General features: G+C 44.4%; 3 protein-coding genes across 11 annotated transcripts; 2 read left to right on the top strand and 1 right to left on the bottom strand.

Annotated features, from left to right (window-relative positions):
* Positions 1 to 55: 55 nt before the first annotated feature.
* Positions 56 to 22,448, bottom strand: LOC6542774 (F-actin-uncapping protein LRRC16A). Of its 8 annotated transcripts, XM_015159125.2 has the most exons (22): positions 21,632 to 22,448; positions 11,538 to 11,635; positions 10,171 to 10,221; positions 9,972 to 10,100; positions 9,808 to 9,891; positions 8,624 to 8,850; positions 8,398 to 8,559; positions 8,239 to 8,336; positions 7,997 to 8,038; positions 7,397 to 7,584; positions 7,259 to 7,336; positions 6,865 to 7,198; positions 5,818 to 6,805; positions 4,682 to 4,844; positions 4,312 to 4,386; positions 3,719 to 3,739; positions 2,787 to 3,372; positions 2,319 to 2,720; positions 2,144 to 2,257; positions 2,028 to 2,084; positions 1,493 to 1,866; positions 65 to 1,238 (listed from the first exon to the last, which is right to left on the bottom strand). In XM_015159125.2, the coding sequence occupies exons 1-22, from the start codon at positions 21,666 to 21,668 to the stop codon at positions 1,146 to 1,148; spliced, it is 4,401 nt and encodes a 1,466-aa protein (XP_015014611.1). In that variant the 5' UTR covers positions 21,669 to 22,448; the 3' UTR covers positions 65 to 1,145. The 8 variants fall into 8 exon arrangements, with proteins under 8 accessions (XP_026835398.1, XP_015014606.1, XP_015014611.1 ...); XM_026979597.1 differs by lacking the exon at positions 3,719 to 3,739 and having other exon boundaries at positions 56 to 1,238; XM_015159127.2 differs by lacking the exon at positions 7,997 to 8,038.
* LOC6542117 (ubiquinone biosynthesis protein COQ9, mitochondrial) lies at positions 18,991 to 26,614 on the top strand. 2 transcript variants are annotated; one of them, XM_026979601.1, is made up of 4 exons: positions 18,991 to 19,000; positions 25,415 to 26,085; positions 26,144 to 26,353; positions 26,412 to 26,614. In XM_026979601.1, exons 1-4 carry the CDS (start codon positions 18,997 to 18,999, stop codon positions 26,448 to 26,450), a joined length of 924 nt encoding a protein of 307 aa, XP_026835402.1. In that variant the 5' UTR covers positions 18,991 to 18,996; the 3' UTR covers positions 26,451 to 26,614. The 2 variants fall into 2 exon arrangements, with proteins under 2 accessions (XP_026835402.1, XP_001970586.1); XM_001970550.3 differs by lacking the exon at positions 18,991 to 19,000 and adding an exon at positions 22,696 to 22,859.
* Positions 22,831 to 25,376, top strand: LOC26526550. Its single transcript, XM_015160042.2, has one exon. It carries the CDS (start codon positions 23,116 to 23,118, stop codon positions 25,018 to 25,020), a length of 1,905 nt encoding a protein of 634 aa, XP_015015528.1. The 5' UTR covers positions 22,831 to 23,115; the 3' UTR covers positions 25,021 to 25,376.
* Positions 26,615 to 27,006: the final 392 nt, after the last annotated feature.

The raw sequence follows: 27,006 nt of genomic DNA, 5'->3' as shown, positions 1-27,006 counted from the left end.
TATTGCCATTAGGGCGCCCAACGTTTTAATATTTCAAAATAAATAACACGGTTGTCCAATATCGTTTTCGTTTAATTTGAATTTCAATAGATTACAATGAAGTTTTAATTGCTTAACATTAATGAACACGTTAAGTTTTTCTTATTTCGTTTCAAGGACTTGAATTTGAATGAGAACGGGATACACTCAAAACTCGAAGTGTGTGGTCGGTGGTGGACTGGTTTAAAGATTAAACGCTTCTCTGAACATTTCCTGTGTCGTTGGTGCAAACTACTAGATCTTCAAAGTTTAAATTGATCGTTTTGGGATAAGGGGAATTAGTTTTCTGTGGTTTTCGGTTTTCTGTCGTTTAATGGTTCAGTAATTTTATATCGGTTTCGTTTTCGCCTAGTTTCTTAGCGTAAATTGTTAACTTTTAGAAAATAATCAATAAGATCGTCGGTCTCCGCTTTGTTTCTAAATAAATGCATTTGTTTCTGGCGGCATAACGCGCTTTAAAATTTGAAAACGGATTGTCGCTTAAATACTATAAATATGTGTATAGGCAAGGTAAATAAAAAGGGGGAAATAATAAACCATATAGTTTGTATTTGGAAGCAGTTATAAAAAATAGTATATTTCATTTAGATTTGTTTGGGTTTAGGCCATTAAAATAGTTCTTATACACGCAATCGAATTACATAATATGTATAGTGTATCATATTCATTGCGTTATCTTCGTTAGTTTTATTGAAATTGTTGTATAGCACACGCTAAAAATATATGTAGATTAATTCTGTATATAATTGGCACTTAACTCATTTAAATACATAAAAATATAAAATATAGTACACAAAACATTTTTAAAAATATGCAAAAGTTAATTTGGATAAAAGTATCAGGGTTTATATCAATAAATAAATCACGTTCATTCTAAATTGCCAAATAAAAACAACACACACGTGGCATTGCACATAAATTAATGGTTCAGTACGATAAGTTGCAACCTTGTTTCCATCTATCCTTCTGTCTCCATCATCTCATCTCCTCATTGTCATCACTTAACGTTATCATCAACCCTACTATCTATCACGTGAAAACTGTGAAAGGTTGGGAGAAGGACTAGGGGTCGATGTGAGGGAATGTTGAGCATATAACTAGAACACTTATAAATCAACGACATCCTCCTTGGTGTAGGGCGAGTCCCTAAAACCACGTCTGGTCGCCATGCTCTGCTGCAGTTCTTCAACTAATGTCTCCTGTGGGAAGCGGAAGAGTAATTCCATTAGACGGCTCGATTAAATAGGAGCTAAACAGGCAAACACAAACTAGATGGAATTACAGTCAAAATGCGGCATACTGGCTAATATACAGAACTTAAGGACTATGCAACAAATGCGAATGTTAGACGCACAGGATGAGCACCGAAATCAACGAAGCGAAGTAGCCACCAAATTTTGATCGGTGATGAATACATGTTATCGCATTGCAGCTCCGGCGTCGAAAATCAAACCTCAAATAGCGTGGAGATCTCTTTGCCGGCGATCCGCTTCACGCCACCACTTTCCGCGCAGCTACCAGACTTGGCGCCCAACTGCCCATTGCGCATACTGAGGATTTCGTTGCTGATTAAATTGGCACAGGCCTTGGCATGTTGCTTCTCGTGGTCGCTGGTGGTGCTGTGCGCTGTGATGGTCTCGGTGCTGCTGGTCGACCCCACGATCCTTGGTCGTGCCTGGCTCTGGTTTAATACTGTCATCGATATGTTGGTCGTCGTGGATGAGTCAGATACACTATTGGAGGTGGAGCCTGTGGAGGACGTGCTCGTGCGGGCACTCGCCACGTTCAGCAAGGTTCTTGGCATAACGGGCGGCTTTAGGGGGAGTTCTTTACGGGTAACGAGTACAACAAATCAAAATATGAAAATAAATAAGATACAAAACAACGGAAGTCAAAAGAGGTTGCATCACTTCTACTAACAGATGAGGTAGGTGCTGGGCAGGCATTTTCAAGCTACTACTCATGCGCATGCATAGTGAACAACTTACCCATTCTGTTGAGACCCGCTGCTAGTTCTCGCACAGACTTCTTTTCAAGGGCACCTCCTGAAAGAAAGCCAAATTTAATTAATTTTATGGAATATTTATACAATGAAATTACCTACCTGGTGTAATGCCAACAATGCTTCCACCGCCACTCGTGGATAAAGCTATTCCCGGCGTGATGCCAACAATTGAGCTACTGCAGGTAGATCCAAATGTCACTACCTCGACGTCATCTAAGCGGAAAGAGAAACATTAACTTCTTATTCCTTATTCCTTTCCAATTTCTTCACCCACCTTCTTCTAGTTTTTCCGGCGTAGTCTTACTGGAGTCGGCATTACCATTGCCTGTTATAAGCTCTCCGCTTGCCTTTGGTTCGCTTCCCACAACTGACCATGGTCGCGGTTTCTGCAGAACTATGGGCGTTCGCAGGATGCCGTTGCCAGTCTTCACAATCACACTTCCCTCGCCTGTGGCATGGCTTTTGATCGAATCGCTGCTGGGCGAACGCGTTTTGTCCTCTCGAGTGGTTGCTTTAAGTAGATTAGAACTGGGCGAGTTAGTCTCCTCAGCGCCGGCAGATCCCGAGCCGGGACCACCTTCTGTTCGCATCTTGACCAGCGGGGACTTACGACCCACCAGTGGCGAATACTTCTCTAGGTTGTCCGTAGATCGGGAGCGGGTTGCCCATGACGCACCTTTAATTTTTTTAAAATAACGAATTTAGAGCTGTTGCTCATATCCGATGGTAGTTTGCAACTTACTTTTGAGCAATGGCGACTGGCGCTCCAATTTAATTGGTCGGCGCTCCTCCAGAATGGGAGTGGTCTCCTCGGAGGTCATGTGTCCATTCCCATCGCGGCTCATTGTGGGGCTGTCCACAAACGACAGGGAGCTGCATTCCTCTGACGTAGGAGAAACTAGCGGAGTCAGGGTAGTGGGTGTAACAGAACCGGGCCGGAAGAAGTGTTCCAAGCCTTCGCCGATTTCTCTGCTGCCCCCGGCACACTCGGTGGTGACCAACGGTCGAGTGGGCGCACGCGTTTTGGCCCGCTTTGGCCGACCTTTGACCAGGTGTTGCAGCTGGAACGAGGCGCTGGGCAACTCCGTGATGGAGTCGCAACACTCATCCACTCCTCCGTCGTCCACAGCGATGCTGTCGGTCATGTTGGCGGCTCCCAAGGCAGCGGCACCAGCAGCTGCACGGGCAGACAACTGGGAGCTGGAGCGGTGTGAGGAGGGTGACTCCAGGAGGTCAGGGAAGTGGCCCAGGCTGAGATTTTCCACCACGGACTGGGGACGCACCTTCTTGGCCAGACTGCGTCGCTTGGTGGGTAAATGCGGTGTGGCCTGTGGTATATCGAATAGGATTAAGATGTGTGTGGTTTGGATGTATGTATATTATGAGATGCTTATGCTTCATTGAGTGTATGAAATAATGAAGATTGTTTTAGGTTTTTTGAGGGACTCTACAAGGACTACAAATCAAAACGAATAAAGAGATACGATAGATAGTCTACAGAATCGAGCAGTCTACAGTGGGATAGTAAAAAGGAATTCTTTATTGCCTTTCCCAAAACAGTGACCAAATCTACCAAAGAATTCTTTCGGATTCTTTCCATTTAAAAAAAACACTGCCTTAGGGAAGAATTTATAGATTAATAGATAGGCTAAGAACAAGACAAAAACTACTTACAAGGTTGAGATATTCCAATTTCTTTTTGTGTTTGTTTGGTTTTTGAAATGCAATTATGTAAATGAGTTGGAGACAAGGTTTAATTATAGTATGTTTAGAGAACGAGTACGAGTACGAGTATTTGCGATTTTGTACAATTGATTTTGGTTCGTTTTCGGTTTTGGTTGACAGTGATGGTGATGATGATGTTCAGATCAGGGCAGGAAGACACGAGAAAAATAATGAGCATGAGCATTTGGTGTACACATTTAAGCAATTTATTCATGAGATTCAATGTATGTATGTTGGGAAGTATGTGATGCAAGTGAGGTTCTTTCATTTAGCATTTGTCAACTACATCCAGCTATTTGGGTATAGAATAAGTGTTCTGTTTTACACATGAATGTACTAAGCATATATGTATGTATGTGGTAGCGTGTGATTGAATAATTGTGGAGTGTGAATGGTATAGCTCTTCTTATAAGTATTGGCACTCTACTGTTCGCATATACTCTTTGATATAAGATGTGATTATGGACTAATTCGTTTTATTTGGCTGATTTCGGAGGCGTCTATTGCATCCACTTGGGTAGCGACAGATTTTCAACACTTACAGTGGGCGATTCCAAGCCCAGTTTGGGCAATATCGAGCCTCGTCCACCCGGTCGTATGATCAAACCATCCGCATCCTGGAACAGAAGCGTACAATATATTCGTTAGTGTCTAGGTCCACTCTAAATAGTTCTTTGATTCGGCAACTCCTAAAAGTGGGGAAAATATTTGTAATCGAATGCGCTGATAAGCAGAGCCAAAGCAGCAGCACCGACGATCCAAATAACAACTGCCTCACTTTTGTGGGTCGAAGCGAAAGTGAACCCAGCCGAGGGGCTTAGGGCCATGACATCACATTTCCCATTAGCGGGGCTGATAAAAGCCACCCACTCGATATGTTCGCTAGCAAGCCGTATCGAACATATAACTTACATGACTGGAGCGACTGCGCACGATGTCCGGCGTCTGCGGTTCGTCCAGCAGCACCGATGGCGACTCTGCGATGCCCATGCCACGGCGGTAGCGGGTCAGGGCCTCCAGCACCTCATCTGTAGCCCGATCTGAGATGGCGGCTGCCAGGGATTGTTCGATCTCACTGTGGGCATAGAGGAAATAAACAATTAGTTAATTAGTTAAACAAGGTTTTGGACAATCTACTTCTTATGTGAACAATGAGATCTTTTTGGATCTGCGGCCAACTCCTCCAAAGGCTCCTCGTCAGGACACTCTTTATAAGCTGAACTTGCGCCAGAAGACTGGCTGTTCTGCCCGCCGAAGCAGCAGCACAAAGTCCGCATGAGACCCATTTCTTCGCGACACTTTTTCCCAACAGCTGGGAGAAAACTGAAGGAATGAGCGCTGGTCCGATTTAATAAACGCAGATAAACCTATGTATTTTTGGCAAATCCCGCAACAGAAGTGTATGGCTTCGAAATCCCGACGACAGTGGAAATGCATTCAGCTGTTTCTGGTTTTCGGTGTGTAGTTTTTAATCTTATCTAAGCGGTAGCTCTCCCACTCATGTGTATATGGGAATACGTAAACAAACAGACATTTTTCAACTTTTGTTGGAGCGAAAAGAGCGGGCAGAGAGTTCCACATGGAGCTGGTTTTGGAATCATGTGTTTTTATTTTGTTGCTTCTCATTGGCGAATAGCCAGAAGTAACATGTTTACTTTTCCGCGAATATTACTCACAACTTACACATGTAATATATTTATTTGTGTATTTCTATACTCTACCGATTTTTTCTAACGATTTTTCAACCATAAAATAATATTTTAGGTCACGTATTACGCATATTTCGCTATCGAGGTTTAGTTATTAAATATAAATATTAATAATCTAAATTTCTTTATCTCGGTTAGCATATGTATGTATATAATTGCTTACGAACTTTTCTAATCGACATTCGCATTGATAGGTTAGAAACTCGATTTCTCTCTTATCTCACCTATTACGTTTTTTTATAGTTTGTTAATAATGCTCATGTAAATAAGAATACCTTTCTCTTGAATATATTGCTCTTTAATCTACTCTCTTAATTTGTTAACTTGGTCGAAACTCACCCAACTTTGTTCATAATCTCGCTGCCGGCATTGTTGAGCAGACAAATCTGCAGGAATTCTTCGGGGACCACCAAACGCTCGGCAAGAGCCTTTCTAAGATCCTGAACGACGATCTGGTTGCCCAGAGTTTTGGGGCACTGCTCGATTCCAGTGCGCATCATCGTTTCCAGGGTCTCCTCCAGATAACTTTTAATCGTGTAGCTCAGTTCACTGGCCACTCGGGTCAGCTTCATTTCGATGGGATGACTGTCGTTGCGAACGGCCTCTTGCAGCTTTGGCATCAGTTGCTTGCAGTTTTCGGCGTCGGTAATCAGGCGCTGCACCGCCGAGGCGGATTCACTGCCTCCCTTAGCCAGCGAAATTGTGTCCTGAGTCTCGGCCACCAACTTATCCACCAGCTGGTGTGTGGAGGAGAGCATGAAGCCGTGCTGCAGCCGGAATCCATGCCCGGTGGCCCGCTTTAATCCATTGCAGTTGCGCTGCAGTAGCTCTTGCATCTTACGCATTACTGCATCCGTCTTATCCGGGTGGCTTTTCAGATGCGGAGCAATATCGAAAACAGGAAAGGGAATGGTGCGCATGCTGTGGTTGTGCTCCAATGCGTAAACGATGTCCGCATAACCCTGCAAGGTCACTCCGTTCTTATCCATATATATGGTACGCAGGCGGTTGTTAATCTGCAACGCTTTAGCCAGGAGTCGGGCGCCTACATCCCCCATGAAGTTGCCACTGATGTCTAGCTTCTGAAGGCTTTGGTTGCTGCCCAGAGCGTTGATAAAGTCGTGCAGGTCGTGCTTCAGTTTATTCTCCGATAGTACCAGCTCGACCAGCGGGAAGTCGTCCTTCTGGATGAGGTTCACTAGGGCGTCCATAACGGGCGGAATGTGCTTCGGCTTCATGCCCGTAAGGCTGCGGGTCAGGTGAAGCGTCCGAATAGAGGGGTTCTTGGAAATGGCTGTAAGCACGGGCGCCAGCTCAGCATCAAGATCTGAGGAAGATTCAAGAAATTACATTTTGATCACAATGGTTATCCTCATGTCCGCTCACTGTTATCGCTTATATCTAGGCTTTGCAGAACTCGCACTCCATGGATGCAGGATTCAAGCACATGGGCACCTTGGGCGCCCAGCGTGTTACTGCTGAGATCCAGATAAAGTCCGGCTGTAGACTCGTTGCAGGCCAGGCCAAGCAGCAGGTTTTTCAGTGCCTCCATGGGAAGTTTGCATCCGGCGATGTTGAGGTGCTTTAAACTGAAGGTGCTGGTGAAGAACTGCTTGAACGAGGGCGGGATCTCCTTGCCCTTCTTGGTGCTGAAAGAGTTGTGCGACACGTTCAGGTGTGCCAAATGCGTGGCGCAGCCGCGCAACAGAGCTCCAAACAACTGCAACGCATATAGACCAAAATTGAGTTCTGGGACTTCTATGGACCTGAAATAGCTTACATTTTCCAGTGTGATGTCAGTCGAGGCCAGATCCAAGTGCTCCAGTACATTGGGTTGAGCCAGGAAATTGTGCAAATTCTGCAAAAAATTAAATATTTTATTGACATTTAGTATTTCGCTTTGCAACGAACTACTTACGGTTATATCATCTTTGAGACTATTACCACTTAGGTCTAGATGCGTGAGCGAGTTGGAAATACTTTGATTAAGCGTCAGCGAGTGCGACATTTGATTGACTCCCTTCGAAGTTAGTCCACAGTGGGCCAAGGCCAGTTTGCACAGACCCTTGGATACCTTGGCTATGGGCCCAGCCAAATGAATGGCACCTTGTTCACAGAAAAACGATATACTATTAGTTACAGAGCAAAATGTGGACCTCACACGTACAACGACTGTGGGATAAATGAAAAGCATGATGTTTGTTGCCAATTCAAATAATTACAGATTTGTTTGTCTAATTGATCAATTTGGTTTACATAGAGCAGACGGCTTGATGACCAGAATGAAGAAATATTATGGGAAAACCTGTGTGGCAATCGTCAATGACAATGGGAGACATAGTCTCAAGAATCAATTTGGCGGCTCAACAATGGCCACACATGTCGCCAAAATAATTTGCAAACTTAGGGAAAACAAGAAGAATGCTAACAGCAATATAGCAGTAACACAACAACAATACAATGTCTATGTTTTGTTTAGATGGCTGTGTTGCTATGGTGTCTAATGGTGGCTGCAAACCTTGTACAATCTTTCCAAATAGGGCGCACAATGAACTTGCTCCTACACAAATCGCAAATCAAAATGGAAAACCGACAAACGAGAATACATGGAAACGGCGGGGAAGAGAAACGATAGCAGAGAGGTAGACAAGAATTGGATTAATTGGATTACACGAGGTGGGTCTCGATTACAATTCGATGGTAGTTTAGGGGCACCGGGTGCAGGGCAGTTGATTGGCATCCGGGGATTTGAGTACGAACCTTTATCCTCAATTATATTGTGGCTTAGATCGATGGTGCGAATGGCGGGATTGCTATTCGTTATCACAGAAATCGATAACTTGTTCAGGAAATCCCATCTGCAAGAAAGATCACCAAAAAATGATCAAAGCTATCCTACAAAAATATTACAATCCCTACCTTAAGCCCAATGCTTCCAGGTGCAGCTCTTCCAGCCACATCGAACGCTTAAGGACGTGCAGGATGCGTTCCAGGGTCTCGTGGGACAATCGCATGTGGGCTGCCTTCAGGCCACGAAAGAACGTGTTGTATTCGAGCGCCGAAACGATGGCCATCAAGTCTCTGAAATCAATTATCAATGAAATTAGACATCAATTACCTAGAACACTTCTGTGTGTCATCTTACTTTGGCTCCAGGTGGTCAAAATCGCGCAAGTTGAGGACTCGCGTGTCGTGGGACAGATAGATGGTGTCCACATCCCAAGCCACCTCCTCGCGATAGGGAACGCCATGGAAATCGCACATGCAGGCGTACTGGGCACTGAATCCCCCACAGGGACCCACATTTCGGGGATCGGAGGGTCTGAATTCCTCGGAGAATATGGTCTCCCGCTCCGGTGGCTGTATATCAATCTGAAAGAGGGAGAGCACAAAAACCAAAAGGAAGTTCATTGACCTGATGCAAAATTTAGTTTTAAAAGTTCTAGGAGGGCGTTTAAAGGTCTCAAGAGTCCGTCTTTGTTGAGTTGCTGAAGTTGACCAACTTGAAGAACAATGCGAAGTGTCGGACTGCCTGCTAAACTCCTCGAAAACTATTTCTCTGTGCCCCTTTCCTTTGCCATCTGCTTAAACATAATCTCGCATTTAACACTCTTGTTGAATGTGAGTTTTGATAGCTGCACTTCCAGGCGTAAACCCGATGACGTCTGGGTCGCGTGCCCTGCGGCAATTATCCCAGCCATGTAGCTTCAATTGTTTTTACTAGACAAATCGCTAGATAAAAGTCGCTAAACAACAACATCTATGGGTTGGGCGTGCGACGGAACCGTGGTCGTGGTGTCTCGTGGGCGAATCTCAGGCGATTTGCATAAACATACCGGGCATAATTTACGTCGAACTGGGGCCAGGAGCATTACAAATGCATTGAATTCCTAACCCCATCATCTTGCGCTGCTGACGACGTTTATGCACTTAAGGCCTAATTGGGCAGTGGGCGGGGGTGGCATGCTGACACAGTGGGTGACATAGCACATACATACATGTACCCTCGCAGATACACACAGTTGCTCACTAAGTATTTAATTAAACATTAATTAAAGCCAGACGTGAGTCAGAAGCGGTCGGTACTCAACCGGCCAACCGCACAGAGTGTGTTTAAGCGATGGGTAAACTTTTTATGGATACATACAACTTGCAACAAGAATCTTTGCAAAAGTTAACTGCATTGATTACTGTCCACTAATGGAAGCATATTAACAGTAATATCCAAATAGACTCGTATTCTAATAAATAATTAAGTAGTACATCCTGTTCCGAACTTAAAGAAGTTAATGAATACCTATATTATCCTTCAAAATTGCCATTACTTACCTTTCTAATGATGTACTTTAGAGGAACTGTTGGGAATATCTGCTTGATGGCCGAGGCTAGATCGGTTAGAATGACATCAGCGTTCTGCAGAATGAACACCATCAAATTGAAGTAATTACATATAGAACACTGCGCATAATGACCAGTAAGTGGTTTTGCCTTACCGAGCTGAAATTGCCCGCATCGCCGGTGGTAACGAACGAGTAGGGCCGATCGCTGGTCACAATGGCGAAGTGGGTGGACTTCTTGCTCTCGACCCCCACAATATCCAGGTAGTGGAAATGGCATTCGATCTGTTGGGGGAAATGAATATGAATGAATGTTTAAGTTATGATAATAGAGAATAACAGATGGCTAACTCACTTTGGTGGGCACTTTGGCACTGAGCAAATAGACCCTCACGGGAGTGAAGACCTGCGAAAAGAAAGGAGGTGCAAGACATGGGGAAAAGTGTTGTAATTGGCAAAGAAAACACACACCAGACATGCGTGCCAACATGCCTGGCTAAAAATGCACGGGACGGGGGCAGATGGAGGCCAATCCTCAGGCATTCAGTGGAGTGTAACTCCATTATCACGAGAACCAGAGACTCAAAACTCAATTTGGCCGGCCTTTGTCTAGCGAGAATTGATTGAGAAAAGTTCGCTGCTTTTAATGGCAAATCAAAGTGCGTCGGGTAATTCGTTTAACTCTTCAAATGCAGAAGCTCAGAGCTCCTGGAGTCGGAGATAATGGGGAAGAGTTGGCCCCATCGACTTTGGTAATTGGACACTTTGTCTCTGCCACCTTGTAAGCCGCTTGCACAAATCAATTTTCCAGCTGTGTGCGCTCTCCAAGCGGCCGTACAAGTGGCCACGAATGAAATTAGCATAGTCCGGCCCACAAGGATTGCCCAGGTGGCAGAAGTCGTGCCCCTGCGCCGCTAAGTATGCTATAAAATATCAATTACGGTTCTGGGCCACTTACATGCCTACGGGCAGCTACAAATCGGATCCCCCATAGGAATGTTCAAGAGCTTTAGCTAAGTGAGCAGTTTGACAGACTGATTAGACTCTGTAGTACCGCGTACTAATATATGTACTAGCTGGTTTCATAGATATATATTTCCTATTATTTTATGGTAGATCTAAACATAAAGAAAAGAAGCAGCTCAGATTTCTACTAGACACAAATAACTTTAAGCAAATATTTAAATGTTTAGCATTAAATTCGTCCAGTTTCCAAAAACAAATAAGTACTTTGAAATAATTTATTATTATGTCACGTTAATTTTTAGCATGAGCACAGTGACCCTCAAATATGAGAATTCACGAAACGATTTTCAGTTTAAGCTGATAATAGTTATTTTTGCGTTATTTTTAAGCTACATTTTAATAGTTTAGTTATGTTATATTTTCTCATTGCAACTACTGGAAAGTCCAACTTGACGTGAGTCAAGGGAATGCTCAATTCGCGGGCTATATCTGCAGATATTCATTACATTAATGGCACTTCAGCCGAAACGGTAGCCTCCTTCGAATTTGAGGCAATTTGGCTGGGGGATGCAATTTGCTAGCACAAATTGGACCGCTGACTGCCCGTAGATGCGGCAATTTGAATCTGGGCCGCTGACAGACGGCGTCTGCTGGCCGTCATCGGATCTGGAGGCCAAAAGATCTGAAGTAGCTGGCCTGGCAGCAGGCCGATAGCCAGGCCAATTAACCAGCTAGCCAAGGAGGCTCTTCACTTACCAGAACACGATTCTCCGTCTTATCGCCTTTCGTCTCCAATTTGACCATATACTTGACGAGTATCTTTGTGTGGCGACCCAGAATGGACTTGACGCTTTCTGCAATGAGATAATGGAGAGGAGATGCTTGAGAATCGGAATAAGAACGTAGATCGCTTGGTGACCAAACGGAAATGCAATTAAAAGCCCCAGTGGCAGTTTAGTTCGCCAATGAAATAGTCACATCCGAGGCCGCTCAAGTCGCTGTCGTAAACGCGACTTGCGATAACAAAACGATCTGATTACTCATTAAATGTAATTAAAAACAATGTATATGTGTTAAATGCCTATGTTTTATGTTATTCATTTGCTGAGAATAGATTTTATATTTTGGGGATAAGCAATTTTCTTTGTTACTGTAATTACAGATACAAAGACCATCGTTCTTTCATCTCTTCTCAGTTTCAGTTTCGTTTTATTAAAATAAAAAGGTGAGCCACATTTCTCCCTGTGCACAATTGCATACATTATACAGATATCTGTATGGATGAATGACATTATTATATACCCAAGTTTGGGGCTTTGTTGTGCATGCCAAACTCGAGTATTATATCACTGTCCGCCAGTAAAACGAATTGATTCAAACGTATTCAAACGAAACACGTAGATATAGCAATTTTCAGGCGATAACACCCTTGAAGCCTCCTTCTCCTAACCTCCCACCCGACTCCCCGATTCCCCGATTCGTAGCGACAGCTACTTAGCATATAACCCAACAACAAAGTGAACTCTCTTTTCTTTGTGCACACGCGCCAGCGATGACGAATTATTTAGAGGGAAAAATGCGAGTGTATGGGAAGCCGATGGAACCCTCCACTGGGGGTGACCATATTATGTCATGCCAGCGGCATGTGAGATTCCCAAGCACCTCCGACATAAAGCCGGGAGTTATGACTCCCCGTCTGGGCACGCCACCATAAAGGAATGGGAAAGGACCAGCAGCACCAGAAATAACAGGCATGTGCCAACGGGGAAAAGGAATTGAGATGTCGAAAATGCCTGCATAACTGCCGCGCCCACCACTCACAAGCTCCCCAAACAAAGCTAATGCTCATACCCTAGGAGAGGGTATTTTGCCCATGGGTAAGTTCTTATCTGCTGAGGTAATGCAGATCAATGTGGTGTCTATTTCCTAGGGGTCTGTAGTTAATTTACAGCAAAGTGACAAGAATCGTTGTATTGTGCCAAATATATCGTTCAAAGATCATACAAGGATCAAGGACCAACAAGAGTATGTCGAAAAGCATATACTTTCAAGGCATACACAACAAAATGAATCAGAACGTGGAATTTCTCGAGCAATTACCAAACTGCTTTGAGGGTGAAAAGATAGACGGAGAAATACGCCCATTAGCTTTACAATGGATTTGCATAAAGTGGGCCATAAACAGAGCTGCGGGGCTCCCTCGATCCTGACCACACTCAAGCGACGGAAACCCAGAGTGGGGCCAAAATAAATAAAGTGACAGTTTGTCTTTATGGCCCACCACACCAGGCAGCGATGCTCAAGGAGTGGGCGCGGGTGTGGGTGCCTATGATAATGAGTGCCAATTGCGCGTTATGGCCGAAATAGATTGTTAAGACGGTTCGGCACGCACGATACACACACGCACACCAAGTGGGTGATACAAATCAAGCGGGCATAATCAACAACAGCTCACTGATTCTCTCTTAATTATGGAGCTCAAGCGCGTCGAATGCCAACGAACTCGGGCAGAGAAAACGCCACCAGAAATGGCTTTTTGTGGGCTATGAACTTCGGGTGCCACTGTATCAATATCATGTGGAATAGGAAGAGCTCGCAGTGAAGTTGTGCACCCAAACGGAAATTACTGAAGGTTCCATGCTCTTCTCCTTCGGGGTTTCAACTATATTTGCTTTGTTATCTGATTACAAAGTCCGCTGCATAAACCCTCAATCCGAATTTTCCTTCTGATATAAAACCACAATCCACACACAAATGAGGTCAGAGTCTTGTTATAAGAAACCTATGAATTCAAGGTTCTCCAGAAAGTATTCGAGTATTCTCTGACATAGGGCATTTCTATCAGAGAGATATTTTGGTTGCATTTCTTTTAAATTGAAAGATTCGATCTTCAAATATGTATATTTATTAGATGTTCCCAACAACAAATTTGAAAAATATTCGGAGAATTGAATGAATTATTCTGGGAATAATTGACATGGGTCAAATTCAGATAAGTCAAATTCAGTCATCGTTTCGGAAAGCCCTGCTTTATGAATAACACGATAGAATCCTATAGCCTAGTTCCCCGACTATCAGATACCCGTTACTCAGCTAGTGGAAGTGCGAACGCAAATGTCATAATTTTCTGGAAAAACTGTCAAAAATTGCGATAAAAAAATTAAAAAATACAAAAAATATAAAAAACCGTTTTGGGCGGTAGAGTGGACATGGCAAACTTGCGCTGCGCTTATGTCTCTGGTACCTGCATGCTTAATCTCAACATTCTAGCTTTTGTAGTTCCTGAGATCGAGGCGTTCATACGGACAGACGGACGGACAGGCGGACATGGCCGGCAATTGATCCTGATCAAGAATATATATACCTTATATGGTCGGAAACTCTTCCTTCTGCTTGTTACATACTTTTCCTCTACGAGTAACGGGTATAAATTGCGAGTTTGGTGTACAAGTCAGCAGAACTGTTTTCCAAGCGTAATAGATGGCTAAATGAGCCAACACTGGACGCCAACGAGGTCGTGTATGTTTATCTGGAATACCTATATAAAAAAGCTCTCTGCATGATATGTCATTGGCCTGGGACACATTTTGTCTGCCATTTGAGTGCTGCATCGGATTGCAACTTCTGGGCCATTATTAGCCGTCTGCACCGGACATGTCAGTCCGTTTCTGTCGCGACTCCATTTCCTACAAAAGGAAATTGACCTTTAATTGGCTTTTGTGGTTATTTTACTCAGTTGGCATGTTGAAAACGCTAATTGCATCTCAAACGAAAAGTCATTTCAGGGAAAGTATTCTAATTGATACAGTTGGTGCACGGGAACTTACGTAATTCACGTGTGTCTTTATAGGAATATCTATATAGTTTAATCTACATATGACCTAAACGACTTAAACGCCCAAGTGTACGTTTTAATACAATAACTGAATTGAACATATTTTACAGTAATTTATACGTAACTAATAAAAAGGGTATTTTATCATATCGCTCTCCAACGAATAATTCAAACTAATAGTAAAAATATTAACTCTAGACGCAAAAGAATTGGATGAATAACCTATATTTCGCTTCTTAATTCTTAATCAGCTTTCGTCGGCGGCCCGTATATATGCTACCCTGGAGTTCAAGGAACTGACTCTCAAAAGTTTGTCAAAAAGTTTGCTTTCGGCTGGAAAACCTGCACGCGGCATGAGGAGCTATCGACGGCAATCTAAGCTGGCATAAAAGCCAACGAGTGTGACCCAATTTTGCGCACTTTTTTTCCACTTTTTCCACATTTTGCAGCTGCACAGCTCAGCACAATGCCAGAGATTACACGAGTTCAAAATACTCCACTGCCAGATACAATGTGTATCTGTATCTGAGGCCATAAATGTATCTGTATCTGCGAGTGCGGGCGGCAGTGTAGGTGCATGTGTCATCTGTCCAAAGCGCCTTTTCGTTTAACACCGTGTTTGTAGTTCGTGTTTTCAATCTGTAGTTCGCATTGTGTGCAGCAAAGTGTATGCTTTCCATACGCTGCAGGTTCTAATGGACGTCATCGTTGCCTGTGCAAATACAAAGGCTGTCAAAACTAGTCGGCTAACAAATAAATAGGAGCACCGAAGTGGACAGGGAGCCATTTCCCAGTTTGACAGCAATTGACCAGGGGCAGTGGATTCATGGGGGGATTTATGACAGTGAGGAAGGCGCCTCTACACTGGGAAACTCAGGAAGAACTTGTCTAACAATTTTCGCAACGGGAAACTAAGATTGAGATACAGATACATACAGCATTTCAGATAATACCAAGGCCGAATAGAAATTAAATTTTTCGAGCTATATGAAAGCCAATGGCTTGTCTTGACCAAAGTAAGTTATATTTATTTAAATTTTAGTTTGTATAATTTACGGGTTTAATATAACTTTCTTTTATAGTATATGAATGAGAAGTCTAATAACGACAAAAACGTTCAATGAACGATAATCGGGTTCGAGTGACGGAAAATGTGACTTTGGGAAGTTAGTCTGCAGTAATAACCCGAAACACGAGAACGGCCAAAAAGCCCAGCTAACGGCAACGTTTTAATGCCATTTTATTCGAAGAAGAAACCAAAGGCAACAATGGCAAGGCCTCTGCCTCGTTTGGCAGCTCTGCCGGCACAAAAGAAAGTTAAACGAAGATAGTTATTTTCGTTTTCTTGGCTCAAAAGTTGCGATTACTTTACGTTATGTTAATTATATTTGCACAATGGAGCGGCCAGTCACAAAAAGGTAGAAAGGCAGGAAAGACGGTGGGCAGTGGCTGCATTTATTCAGCGATAACAGAAATGCAAATTACAAACTTTGGCAGCAGCTTCGAGATGCCAGCCCGAAATTCAGGCCACTTCCCATGAAAGTGCGGCAATCAAAATGTATTGACCCCTGTGCGATGAAGTAAACAAATAAATGGGCCCCAATTTATTGCCCGTGAGTCACAGTTGTTGATCTAATTGCTGTTAACAAGTGGCGACGACCAATCGTGGGCGTGGCATGTGGCGGGTTTAATTCGCTTGACCTCAAAACGCAACTTATTGTGCGAAATTTTCGTTCGAGCAATAGAAAGCGACAGGTTCAGGTTCTCCTACGACTCTCGAGTCTCTCTCTTTCTCTCTCTCTCTCTAAGGGGGCCATTCCCCCGTCGCTTTGCCCGAAAAAGAAGTGGGCCAAAAGCAGCTGGCCAAAAGACAGAGGAGAGGGGGCTTAAAGCCAGGTCAGGGATGCGAGCGGCGTCATTAACGTCACTTCTTTGGTGACACAATTTCGCCAAACACCAGAGATGCAGAACGAAAGGGGTAGACACCTGGCTGGCGAGAGAGTGGGGAGATATTCGCATTTGTCTATTGGAAAATGGAGCACATGAGCGTGTTTCGGCTATTCGGCTTTTGTGGATGCCGCGTGCGTTCTTTCTTTTTTATTATCATTTTTGTGGCTTTCGAGATGTGGCCAAACTAGTTTCCAAATCAGGTGAAAAATGTTTATGCGCCACTAATGAGCAGCGAGGATATGTGCAGCGGAGCGCAGGTATCAGTAAAATGGAGCAGCTCGAAAAGCGAGAGTGAAACGGTGGCGGAGAACATTAATAGGTCACTGGAAATAAAAACAGAAGCTGGTGGAGCTGGAGAGTATAGAGTGTAGCATGTATATATACAGCGATTAAGTATGCGCGCTAATTGCGAGCAATTTGCCACTTAGTTGGATGGCAAATAGCCAGCACTTAATTGCTGGCATAAATTATCGACCGGCGTATTGATATCCACGGGATATACTCTCCATAACTAGGTCACTCAAAGGTCAGCGATGGCATCGGCTTTTGCAAGACCTGCAAATTGGGGCATTCCAATTCAAAAGCTTTGGTTTCGGGCGTTTGCATTTAATATACATATCATTTGAATAGCTTTGCATTTCGCACTTTGGTCTGGGAATTTTCTCACACACATCTCGGTGGGGCAATCTATTTTATTGCGTCCACTCGGGGAAGGTCAAACGATTTGAGACCGCTTTTGCCATTTTTCAGCCACAAGCAACGGAGCTTTGTGGCCCTACTTTAAATTCAGGTTATTGGAAGGATACTTCAGGGTTATGTAAGGTTAATAATGGTTGAATAAGAGTGAATATGTATGTATAGTTTACCATTTATGTTCAGTTGTGCTGGTATATAACAGAGGAGTGGAACTCTATTCATTTATTCATAAACCATAAATGTTAAAGCTGGGCTGGTTCGCTATTTAATAGAAATATTATTTTTATTGCAATATCCCGCCCCGCCACCAACTCATTAAATTATTTTTATTTACGATTTCAGTAGATCACGAGGAAGTCTCACTAGGCACACTCATTTCATTTGTTTATTTGCCTATTGCATATACATTGCGTATCTACTTATGTTCATATTCGAATGTGAGATTGCAAAACAGCGGCCTCGGGGCATTTACAATGTGAGCGCTTGGGAATCGTCTTCTGGATGAGTAAATGCAGTCGAACCGCTCGAGATAACCCTTTGAAGGCAGACCAAACAAATGCGTAAACAAACAATGAGAGTTCGCCGCAACAAGCAGAACCAAAACAACAACAACAGCAACAACAGCCACTCAAGCCATCAATAAACTTTCAACAAGTCAATTTCCGTCGAGCAAGGTGCGGTCAGAGGCGTGGCCAAAGGAGAGGGGGTTGGATTTACCAACTTTATGAAGTGCAAAATGGCCTGAGCAATCACACCTGACCGAAAACCAAACCGAAGCTAGAAATCGATCGCCGGTGAGCAGCGCTGTCGGGGTTTCGAAAAGGAATAAAATTAGTCATAAGAATCGGGAAAAAACATAAGAGATAGTATAGTTAGTTTAGCTGAACGCCAAACTAGCATTTTTTTCGTCCATTTATGAATACAATCTGTGAATATCTGTTTATAAATCACTTCGTTGCATTCTAGATGATGAATCCTTAAGAATGCAAGTAACATGCCAACACTTAGTTTCATAAAGTGTAGGGCCTATTTCTGAAGCAATAGGATAAAGAATTCGTGGAAAATAAAGTCAGAATAACTAGAATGGAAGCTCTGATTGCGAGTGAGAAGTTTGGGAGTGGTTTGCTGATATGTAGAATGTGCATGGCCCAATGACTCACACGGTAAACAAATGAAGCTATATTACTAGCACCACCCATTCCACCGGACCGCTTCGAGGTGATCTTCTATTGCTCACCTTTGTCGCGATTCTGCTTGACCACGTCCCGTATCTGCAGCTCGATGATGCGGCGCAGGTACTGGTCGATGTGAGTCATCATCTCCATGGTGCGCATTTCTCCCATTCCAGCACTAACGGTGCTCGATAATACGAACAATGGTAATTGCACCTATGGGACTATGATGCGATAGTATCTGGCTATAAGTCGGAAGGCAGGCGGCGCGTTTTTAGCGGATTTGACCAATTAGCATTGGCAGTGCGCTGCCACTTTACAAAGGCAGGCCTGACACCGAGCGCGGCGATTTCAGCACTGAGTGCTGATACCCACGACCGTTCTTATCGGCCAATTAGACTTATCAGAAGCGGGAGAGTGGAGGAATTTGAGCGAGCAGATGGGGAACTTAAGACAGCTTTTGAGGGTGATGGAGTACTACTGCAAACGTTAAAAGTGTTTCATGTTATAACATACGCACGGAAAGGCGTCTAAGATATCATAGTATTATCGATCTAAGAACATGTGTAAGTTCAAAACAAGGTCTAGAAATAAAACCATTTTTATAACTGTTACTCTCAAAGGGTATAGAGCATACGTTGAATAACATGTAACAGATTTTCAAAAATAAAAAGTTGACTCTTTTTTTTTTAATCGCAACCACTTTCTTTGCACACCCTTTAGAATTTTGCAAAAACTTTTAGTTTAGAAGATATAAGCCCTTAAGGAATTATGCATTTTCCACCAATTAAAACTAAATATTTTCTAACAAAATCGTTTGCCCACCCTTTAAAAATTGTTTTTATCGTTTGCCCACCTTTTAGAATTTTGAAAAAACTTTTAAATATATATTTAAATATCTCCATATAAATCGACTGCATTCCAATTTTAATAACTCTGTGTTTGGTGTGCAAGGTTTTTTTTTACGGTTTCTTATCATTTTGTATCAAAGACGATTTGGGTCTTTGTCGCCTTTATGAGAGAGGAGCACAAACTTGGTGGCTTATTTATGAGAACCACTGCTGCCGACAGGTGTCCAAACATTAAAATTAAATTAAATAAACAAGAAGGGAGCAAAGAGAAAAAGATACGGGGAGATCACAACAACAGAACCCGGACCAAGTTGCATAAATCAGGCAGCCGATCGCGCCCATTATATAATGCCCAAATCGGATTCGGGTGCAACCGCCGCATTGAAGCGGAATCAAGTTTATTTTGGACAGGCCACTGGAACCTGAGCAGCGGCTGCCAGCGCTGAGATCATAAATAAAATTGTCAATGCTCCATTTGGAGTGAGTGCTCCAGATTCCGGCGGATTCCCTGCAGTTGCAGCTGCCGTGGAAACTAAAATATTTTATAAATGATGGGCATTGAGGCGATGGCGCAACACCCCTCCCACTTAATCAGAGTGCGTTAATTGGCAGACGGGAACCAAGTCCCGTGCCGGCGTGGAAATAGGATAGAACAACAAGCCGGAGACGGATGGCCATGTCAGGTGGAGCATACAGACAGGAACACAAACAAGTCAGGCAGTGGGCAAACAAACAGCGCAGGTGTCAACGCCCACAACTGGCAACAGGACTCACGAATGGGATACTTGGAGCCCGATGCTCCGAGCAGGAACTGGACTGTTGGAAAGGCTGCTGTCAATGCACTCAAATTAAATTACTCAGACCGGCGACGAGTTGGGGCCAAATTCCTAGGGACCGGCACAGTGGTTTGGACAAGGAAAGGATTTTGTGCAAATAGGGATAGTTGCATCAACGAAATCAGGGCTACTGGCCAACATGACCCAACTTGGATGTAATCACAACTAATTACCTCTTGGATTCTTTAAGTTAACTGAACAGACAATTTTTTTTTTTTGACACTTTAGACATTGTCTGCTTAAAACACGTTCGCTTTGAGCATGGTTTATTTCGAACTCTTGAAGAAAACATTTCGAAATGAGCCAAGAACCTTTGCAGAGGCCTCTTTTATTTAGGCGAAATGTGTATTAAACAAAGACTCTGCTATCAGAGCCAAGTGAACTGCGAATTTATGTTTATTGCGAATAAGTTCCATATAAAAATGCTTCGGCTTTCTGTTATCGGTGGTTGCGTAGGGAACTCAATGACAAATTTCGAGTATCTACATTCAGATCGAATCAAAGTAAGTGGGTCATAGCTCTTTCCGGGTTTCCCTCTGAATTCGGAACCAATGTGGATGTGGATGTGCTTCACGGATGACTGCGATTGGAGCAGACACCTGTCATGCGGTCTGCATGCCGCCGCTGAGTGATTCGGCTTTTGTCAGATCGGTTTTCACGCCCGCGGAGATGCCAACGGGCCAAGCGTTAAGCGATTTCCGTAGGAACCAGAACTTTAATTGGTAGCCATGTAGCTTGTTTGTGGAGCCATACTGCTCACTAGCTGCAATTGAACAATGAGTTTGTTTATTTATAGAGCTCACCATTCACTGATATCAATATATCGCGTTTTGAATGTCATTTATATGGAAACCCTCGCTGACTTACTGTTTCTTATCGAATGCGTATATATAAATACATACATATTTACACATGTACATAGGCAGCGCTTCTTATTTTCATATTCGCGGTCTGATGGGATTTACACTTTCTGACTTTGCGTTGCCTTTCAGCTCAATTAACTATCACGGAATCTACCTACGAACTTTCATGCATGCCCTCAAAAATGAATATAGAAAATGAATTATTTATTATTTAAAAAAAAAAATTGAAATACTTATCTTTTCAATTTTCGAAACAACTCATGAATTATTTTTAAATTTTAATGTTAAAAATGTTCCTCCATTAAAGGAGTCAGTGCTTCGAAAACTGTGAGTGGGTGGGATTTCACCGGGGGGTTGGTGGGTGGCAATGTCGCAGTGTTTGTCAGCGTGTGTGGGGTGTGGGATGTATGCGGGTGTCTGTGTGTTGGGGTGTCACATCTAAGAAAACGGAAGCCGGCGGCCCAAACAGAAGAGTGAAGAGCGAAAACAAAACCTCAACGGTGCAGAGGGGATGCATCTGCATTTGTTTTTGTTCATGCGTTTTCCAAAACAAAGAACGGCGATGGGGGGGTGGGAGGTGGGGTGAGGAATGGTGGAGGGGTGGGGCGAAGGGGCGGCCGAAGAGAGTGAGCGAGAGCATTACTCACCGTTGAGGTCCTTGGTTAATTGCGAGCGCGTCGACATTTTGTCTTCCGAAATGCGAAATTCTGCGGCGAAAGTTGGGTGAAAATGAAGTCAAACAGGAATGACCAGGAAAGAAGGGCCAACGAAATTGGCTCAAAGCGGCTGTTTTCGCTGTTATTGCTGCTGCTGTTGGTCTGTTGGTGGTGGTTCGATTTCAATCCTGACACGCCTTGCAGCCCGAAACTGGATTTTTGAGCTGCTCCCGCATTAACAACCGCGAATCGCACATTGCGCCTTTTTGCCCATCATTTCGTGTCAACTACTTAAATTTATTTTTTGGCCGACTCTTTGTTTTTCCAGGCGATTCTTATTCACATTATTTGCACACACACGCAGGATTTTCGTATCGGTTTTTCACGCGTTTCCACCCTCGTCGCGGGTTCGGAAAACGGAAAATTCACTGAGACGCCGCCGCACAGACAGCAGTTGGCTTTTCCTCTGACACTTGGACTTAAATCCTTTCGTCTTATTCGTGAATTTAGCACTTTTGCTCAGAGTTCACCAGCATATTTGTGTATATTCGTTTTTCATTTCACTTTGCCTTCGGCATTTCGGTGTTTCCTTTTCGGGAGCTCAAATAGCAATATCTGAGAGAATTACTTTTCGGACCGGCGCGCTTTTAATTTATAACTAACTAAGCCCGGCGAGGAAAGTTAGTCTGCGAAAATATCTAACAAATTAATAAATACACGATCCGCGCATCCAGCCAGTTTCAGTTTCAGTTTCGACTCAGTGTGACCAGAGTTGGGAGAAGACAATATATCTGGCCTACTGTGGCGTTTACTGCAGCCGTTTTTGGCATTCGCAGTTAACAGCAATGTATGCCGGGTGCTCTGATTTTTGGTGGCTAAAGCTTAGCTTGTAGAACAACAGATTGGTAATGATGGGGATCGTTGGTGATTCGCATTTTGTGATACAGTGAGAGGGAAATTGTGCTCAAGCCAACAGAATATTTCTGCACATTTTAATTAGAAATCCGTTTTAGCTTTTATCGTTAAATTCGAATACCGAAAATACCGAAACTACTACAGTACCATAAATCACGCTGCTATCCAACACTACGCAAGTGGTTTCCTGGTGAATGCCAAACAAACCGATTTCAATTGCCTAAACGATTTCAAGCCGCTTAAATGGCAAACGTGCGCTGTATATACAAGCTGATTCGCCTGCAGAAGCTTCGGCTGCCGCTCAGTAAGTAGTGTGAATTCCCCATTGCGCCTGTTAACCGCGAATTTACCGCGTGCGCTCGTTACGAAAGAGAGCCCGCAACCCGACAAACAGCTGTTCGATAGAGTTGTGCGTGCGTGCGAAAGAGAGGGTGTGAGAGAGAGAGTGAGTAGAGGGAAGTGTGAAATGCTGACTGCCAAAAACCGGCGGCCTTAGATTTCTCGACTATTTTCAACAAAATTGTCAAACACCAGTGAAAATATAAAACAAAATAAATAAAATGCAGGAACAGAAGATGGAGGTGGACGTGGGGGATCCGGTGAAGGCGACCAATTTGCTGCGGCTCATCAAGCAGCTGCTGCTGGAAAAAGCTTACGATGGCGTGCGGATGCTGTTCCAAAGTGCCCAGGAATCGGAGAGGAACACACGGTTGCTGCCCCATATAGCCATGGATCTCTACCATGACGTGTGTTTGGAAAACATCTCCGACGAGGTCAACTCCCAGGAGCCAGAGCTATTCAACTGCTCTGATGAGCTGCTCAAGCTTCTGGCCACGTACGCCCCACTGCAGGAGCTCATGCTGGAACTAATGGAGCGCTTGGAGGAGAGCAGCAGTATTAATGTGTTCGGCGCCTACTTACGGGCCCTACAAGTGGTGCTGCAACGACAGGGACGCGACAAACCGCAGGCCGTAGAGTGGAGCCTCCAAAGCGTCTTTACGCGGCTCAGGGAATTGCCCCTGCCACAATACCTCACCGAGGGCTATGACGAAGCCCAGGCGCGACTCATAGAGCAAAACGAGCAGGTGGAGAACCTTCTGGCTCACTACATTACCGTGGGACTCTTTCGGCAGCCGCTCCGCGATGAAATCCTGCAGGATGTTCGGACTTCCAGCCAAACTTTCCGGGATTGCGGCCTCAATCGGCGCAACATATTCACTTGCTTCTTCATCCAGCTGTTGGGCCGTCCTCTGGCCCTTCTGGAGATGAGTCACGTCAAGGAGGACCTTACGAGAACGTATGTGCAGCAGGTTACGGAGAGCCTGACTCAGGATGTCAGCCAGTGCCTGGGGGATCCCTTCTACCTGCTCAACCTCGTAGAACAGCGCGCCAGATGGCTCAGGAAACTAGATGCCTCGAAAGGTGTCTACGAGATGAGTTGCCGGAATGTCTTCCTCATCGAGGAGAAACTTCCGCTACACGCTGTAGCCATGTACTATCACTCGCTCTTCGTGGGTAACCAACTGCCCGCCAATGCACCGAGGATATATGCACCTCTATTCCTATTCGAAACGATTGTCTATCTGGCAGAAGTGCTTCTTAGGCAGCAGGAGCCTCCCCTACAGTATTGTGGTCTTCGATTAGTGGAGCATCTATTGAGTACCTTGCAGAACTCAGTTCCCACCAGCTCCCTGCAACTGGATGTCCACAAGCGCTTTTGCGAGGCCCTTTGCAAGATTGTGGGTTATTCACCACAGGTTTCACTTCGGCAGTTGGGACTTCATGTGCTTAGGCAATTTATTCTGGCCTTTGATGATCATGGAAAGTACCTCATCCTTAAAAATTTGCTGGGGACACTGCAGCACGACGGACTAATGGGCTATCTCGGAGGGATGTACAAGGATCTGGTGAACAAGGCGCTAGAGGAATCCGGACCCCTACCGGAAGTTTATAGCGGAAAGCTGTTCCGCGAAATGTTGCTGCTCTGCGTCTGTGTGCTGCCTCATGACGTAAAATCCGATCTTCTTCTGCACTCCGATCGCCTTTGTCATGCTCTGAATATCCTACGCTACTTTGCGGCGAGAGACAAAACAGATGTGACTGGCTTCTGGCAGGCACTGCCGGAAATCGAAAAGGGATTGCTAGATCCCTTAGAAAAAGCGCTTAACTTTTCGATGGCCCATTACAAGGCATACAAGGAGCGCGTTGAAAAGGGTCAGAGTGCTTCGGATGACGAGCTAATGCAGCGCCAACTCAACATGCTCGCCGTAAACATAAGCAACAGCGGAATGGCTGGTGGCGACGCGGAAAGCAAGCTGCCCGATATTGGACGCCAGGAAAAGCTCGATGTGCTGGCCAGCTCCATTACCAGTTTGGAAACACTGCAATCCTTATATCTGCGCGCCAGCGAGATCATCGAACAGTCCACTCGCCTGCGACGCATCGCAAATCCATCTAATGCTTAGCTTATATTTTGGCCACAATGAAAGCGAAATGATAACGTAAACTTTATGTGTAAACAGAACCGAAAACGAAATCGAAATCTAAACTGATCTATGTGGTTTGGGGGTTCTTGGTAGGGGCGATAATTAACTGACTAATTGACCCAGTAGTGGTGTGCTAATTAACTGGCTAGCGATGCGGGCTTTGCATTGCGAAATGCGTACTGAGATCTAGTTGCACATACACATAGGTGTGCGTACCTCACACCTGAGCTGTTATTGATTCACTCGCAGTGTTTTTCTAAATTGTATAGCCTCTTTAAATATGTTTTTGTATTCCATATACATAATTTAGCTAGGTAATAAAAGCCTTTTCCAAGTTTTACTGGTATTACTACAAAGGTTCGCCTTTTTGCAGATGCGACCAGCTCCCGCTTGGCTCCGCTGCAGCCGAGACCAATGACTTTTTGGATAGCAAGGAGTTATGGAAAGGATGAAAAAGCAGCCAATCTAGACGATTTTAGAGCCCGGGAGGATCAGCGCGAAAGGGAGAGGGATGCTGCTGATAAAGCGGCTGAAAAGGCTTCACAAAAAGAAGCAGGCGGAGGTGGTGGGCTGGGTGCAACAGGATCAGAATCTAGCGGACCAAAAGATGACGCGAAGCAAGCCAAGGTGGATGCCATAAGGACAAAGATCCTGGACGCCGCCCTGCAGCATGTGCCCACACAAGGATGGACCCGCCAGGCCATCATTCTGGGTGCCGAGGAAAGTGGCTATCCTAGCGTGGTGCACGGCATGTTCCCCGAGGGTGGCTTCGCGCTGGTCTCGCACTTCAACGGCAAGTGCAACGCCCAGCTGGTGGAGAGCTTGCAGCAAAGGACAGATGACGGCAAGCAGGAGGTGGAGGATCCTCTAGACTTTCTGGTGCAAGCAGTGCGCCAGCGTCTTGAGATGGTTGCCCCCTATAAGACGCATTGGCCCCAGGCGATGGCTCTCTTAGCCCAGCCGCAGCATGCGCCGACAGCCCTAGCCCAGGTGCTCACCCTGGTGGATGACATCTGCTACTACTCCGGAGACCGATCTGTGGATGTGAGTAACGCATAACCCGTATGTACAATGCCTGACCTAATCAATGAGCTTCCTCTAGTTTGGTTGGTACACGAGACGTGTGGGTCTGGCGACCATCATGAAGATGACCGAGTTGTACTTCCTGCAGGACAAGTCTCCAGGACATGCCCAGACCTGGGAGTTCCTGAAGAGCCGCATGGACGAGGCTGTGCAACTGCAAATGATGCTATCCCAAACAGAGGGTATGACGCACACGTTCCAACGCTCCTTTAACTCGGCGTTCATCACGGTAAGTTTCCAAACATTTATCGTATTTGCGATCCGCTAATTCTTCATTTCGATTTTAGGCGCGTAATATTCTCGGTCTGGGCTATAATCGTAACTAGCACGGAAGTAAAACCATCCCGGAATCCGAAGCCTTGAGTGCCACACGCAGTCCAAAGATTATTAATTCTAGTGGGAACGGTTCTAGCCCTTAAAGATCTACACCTATGTTTACCTTAGATCCATATGTATATATGTGCATATAAGTACACCCTATACAACCCAATGGCAGTTTTAAGCTTATTTGTATTTTCTGGGAAGTTTATTTTAAATATTTTGTTAGATTTTCGATTTGTCTCACTTTGCTCGTATTCGCAGCCTAAAACTGCAAATAAAAGGGAAACGGGGACGTGTCCACAATGTCTAAAGTTGGTGCTCGTTTATTTGCGTAGCCTATTAACATTTATAATTTTCTAAATGGTAGGCTTTGTCCAATCGCTCACTAAACGAGCGCATGACCTTCGCGCTTCAAGCTTGCAGTTATAACACTTAAGTGAATTTGCATAGATACGGCTCACGGAAATTGGATGTTTACTTAAGACTTATGTAAATATATTTAAGGTAAAACATGCTGATGCGCTTTTTTCTTTTCTTTATTTCACTTGGGGTAAATCATAG

The sequence above is a fragment of the Drosophila erecta genome, unplaced genomic scaffold, assembly GCF_003286155.1.
Source record: "Drosophila erecta strain 14021-0224.00,06,07 unplaced genomic scaffold, DereRS2 tig00000055-arrow-pilon, whole genome shotgun sequence".
Classification (NCBI taxonomy): Eukaryota; Metazoa; Arthropoda; class Insecta; order Diptera; family Drosophilidae; genus Drosophila; species Drosophila erecta.
The sequence above is the reverse complement of the archived record's forward strand: the minus strand, read 5'-3'. Positions and strand labels throughout refer to the sequence as shown.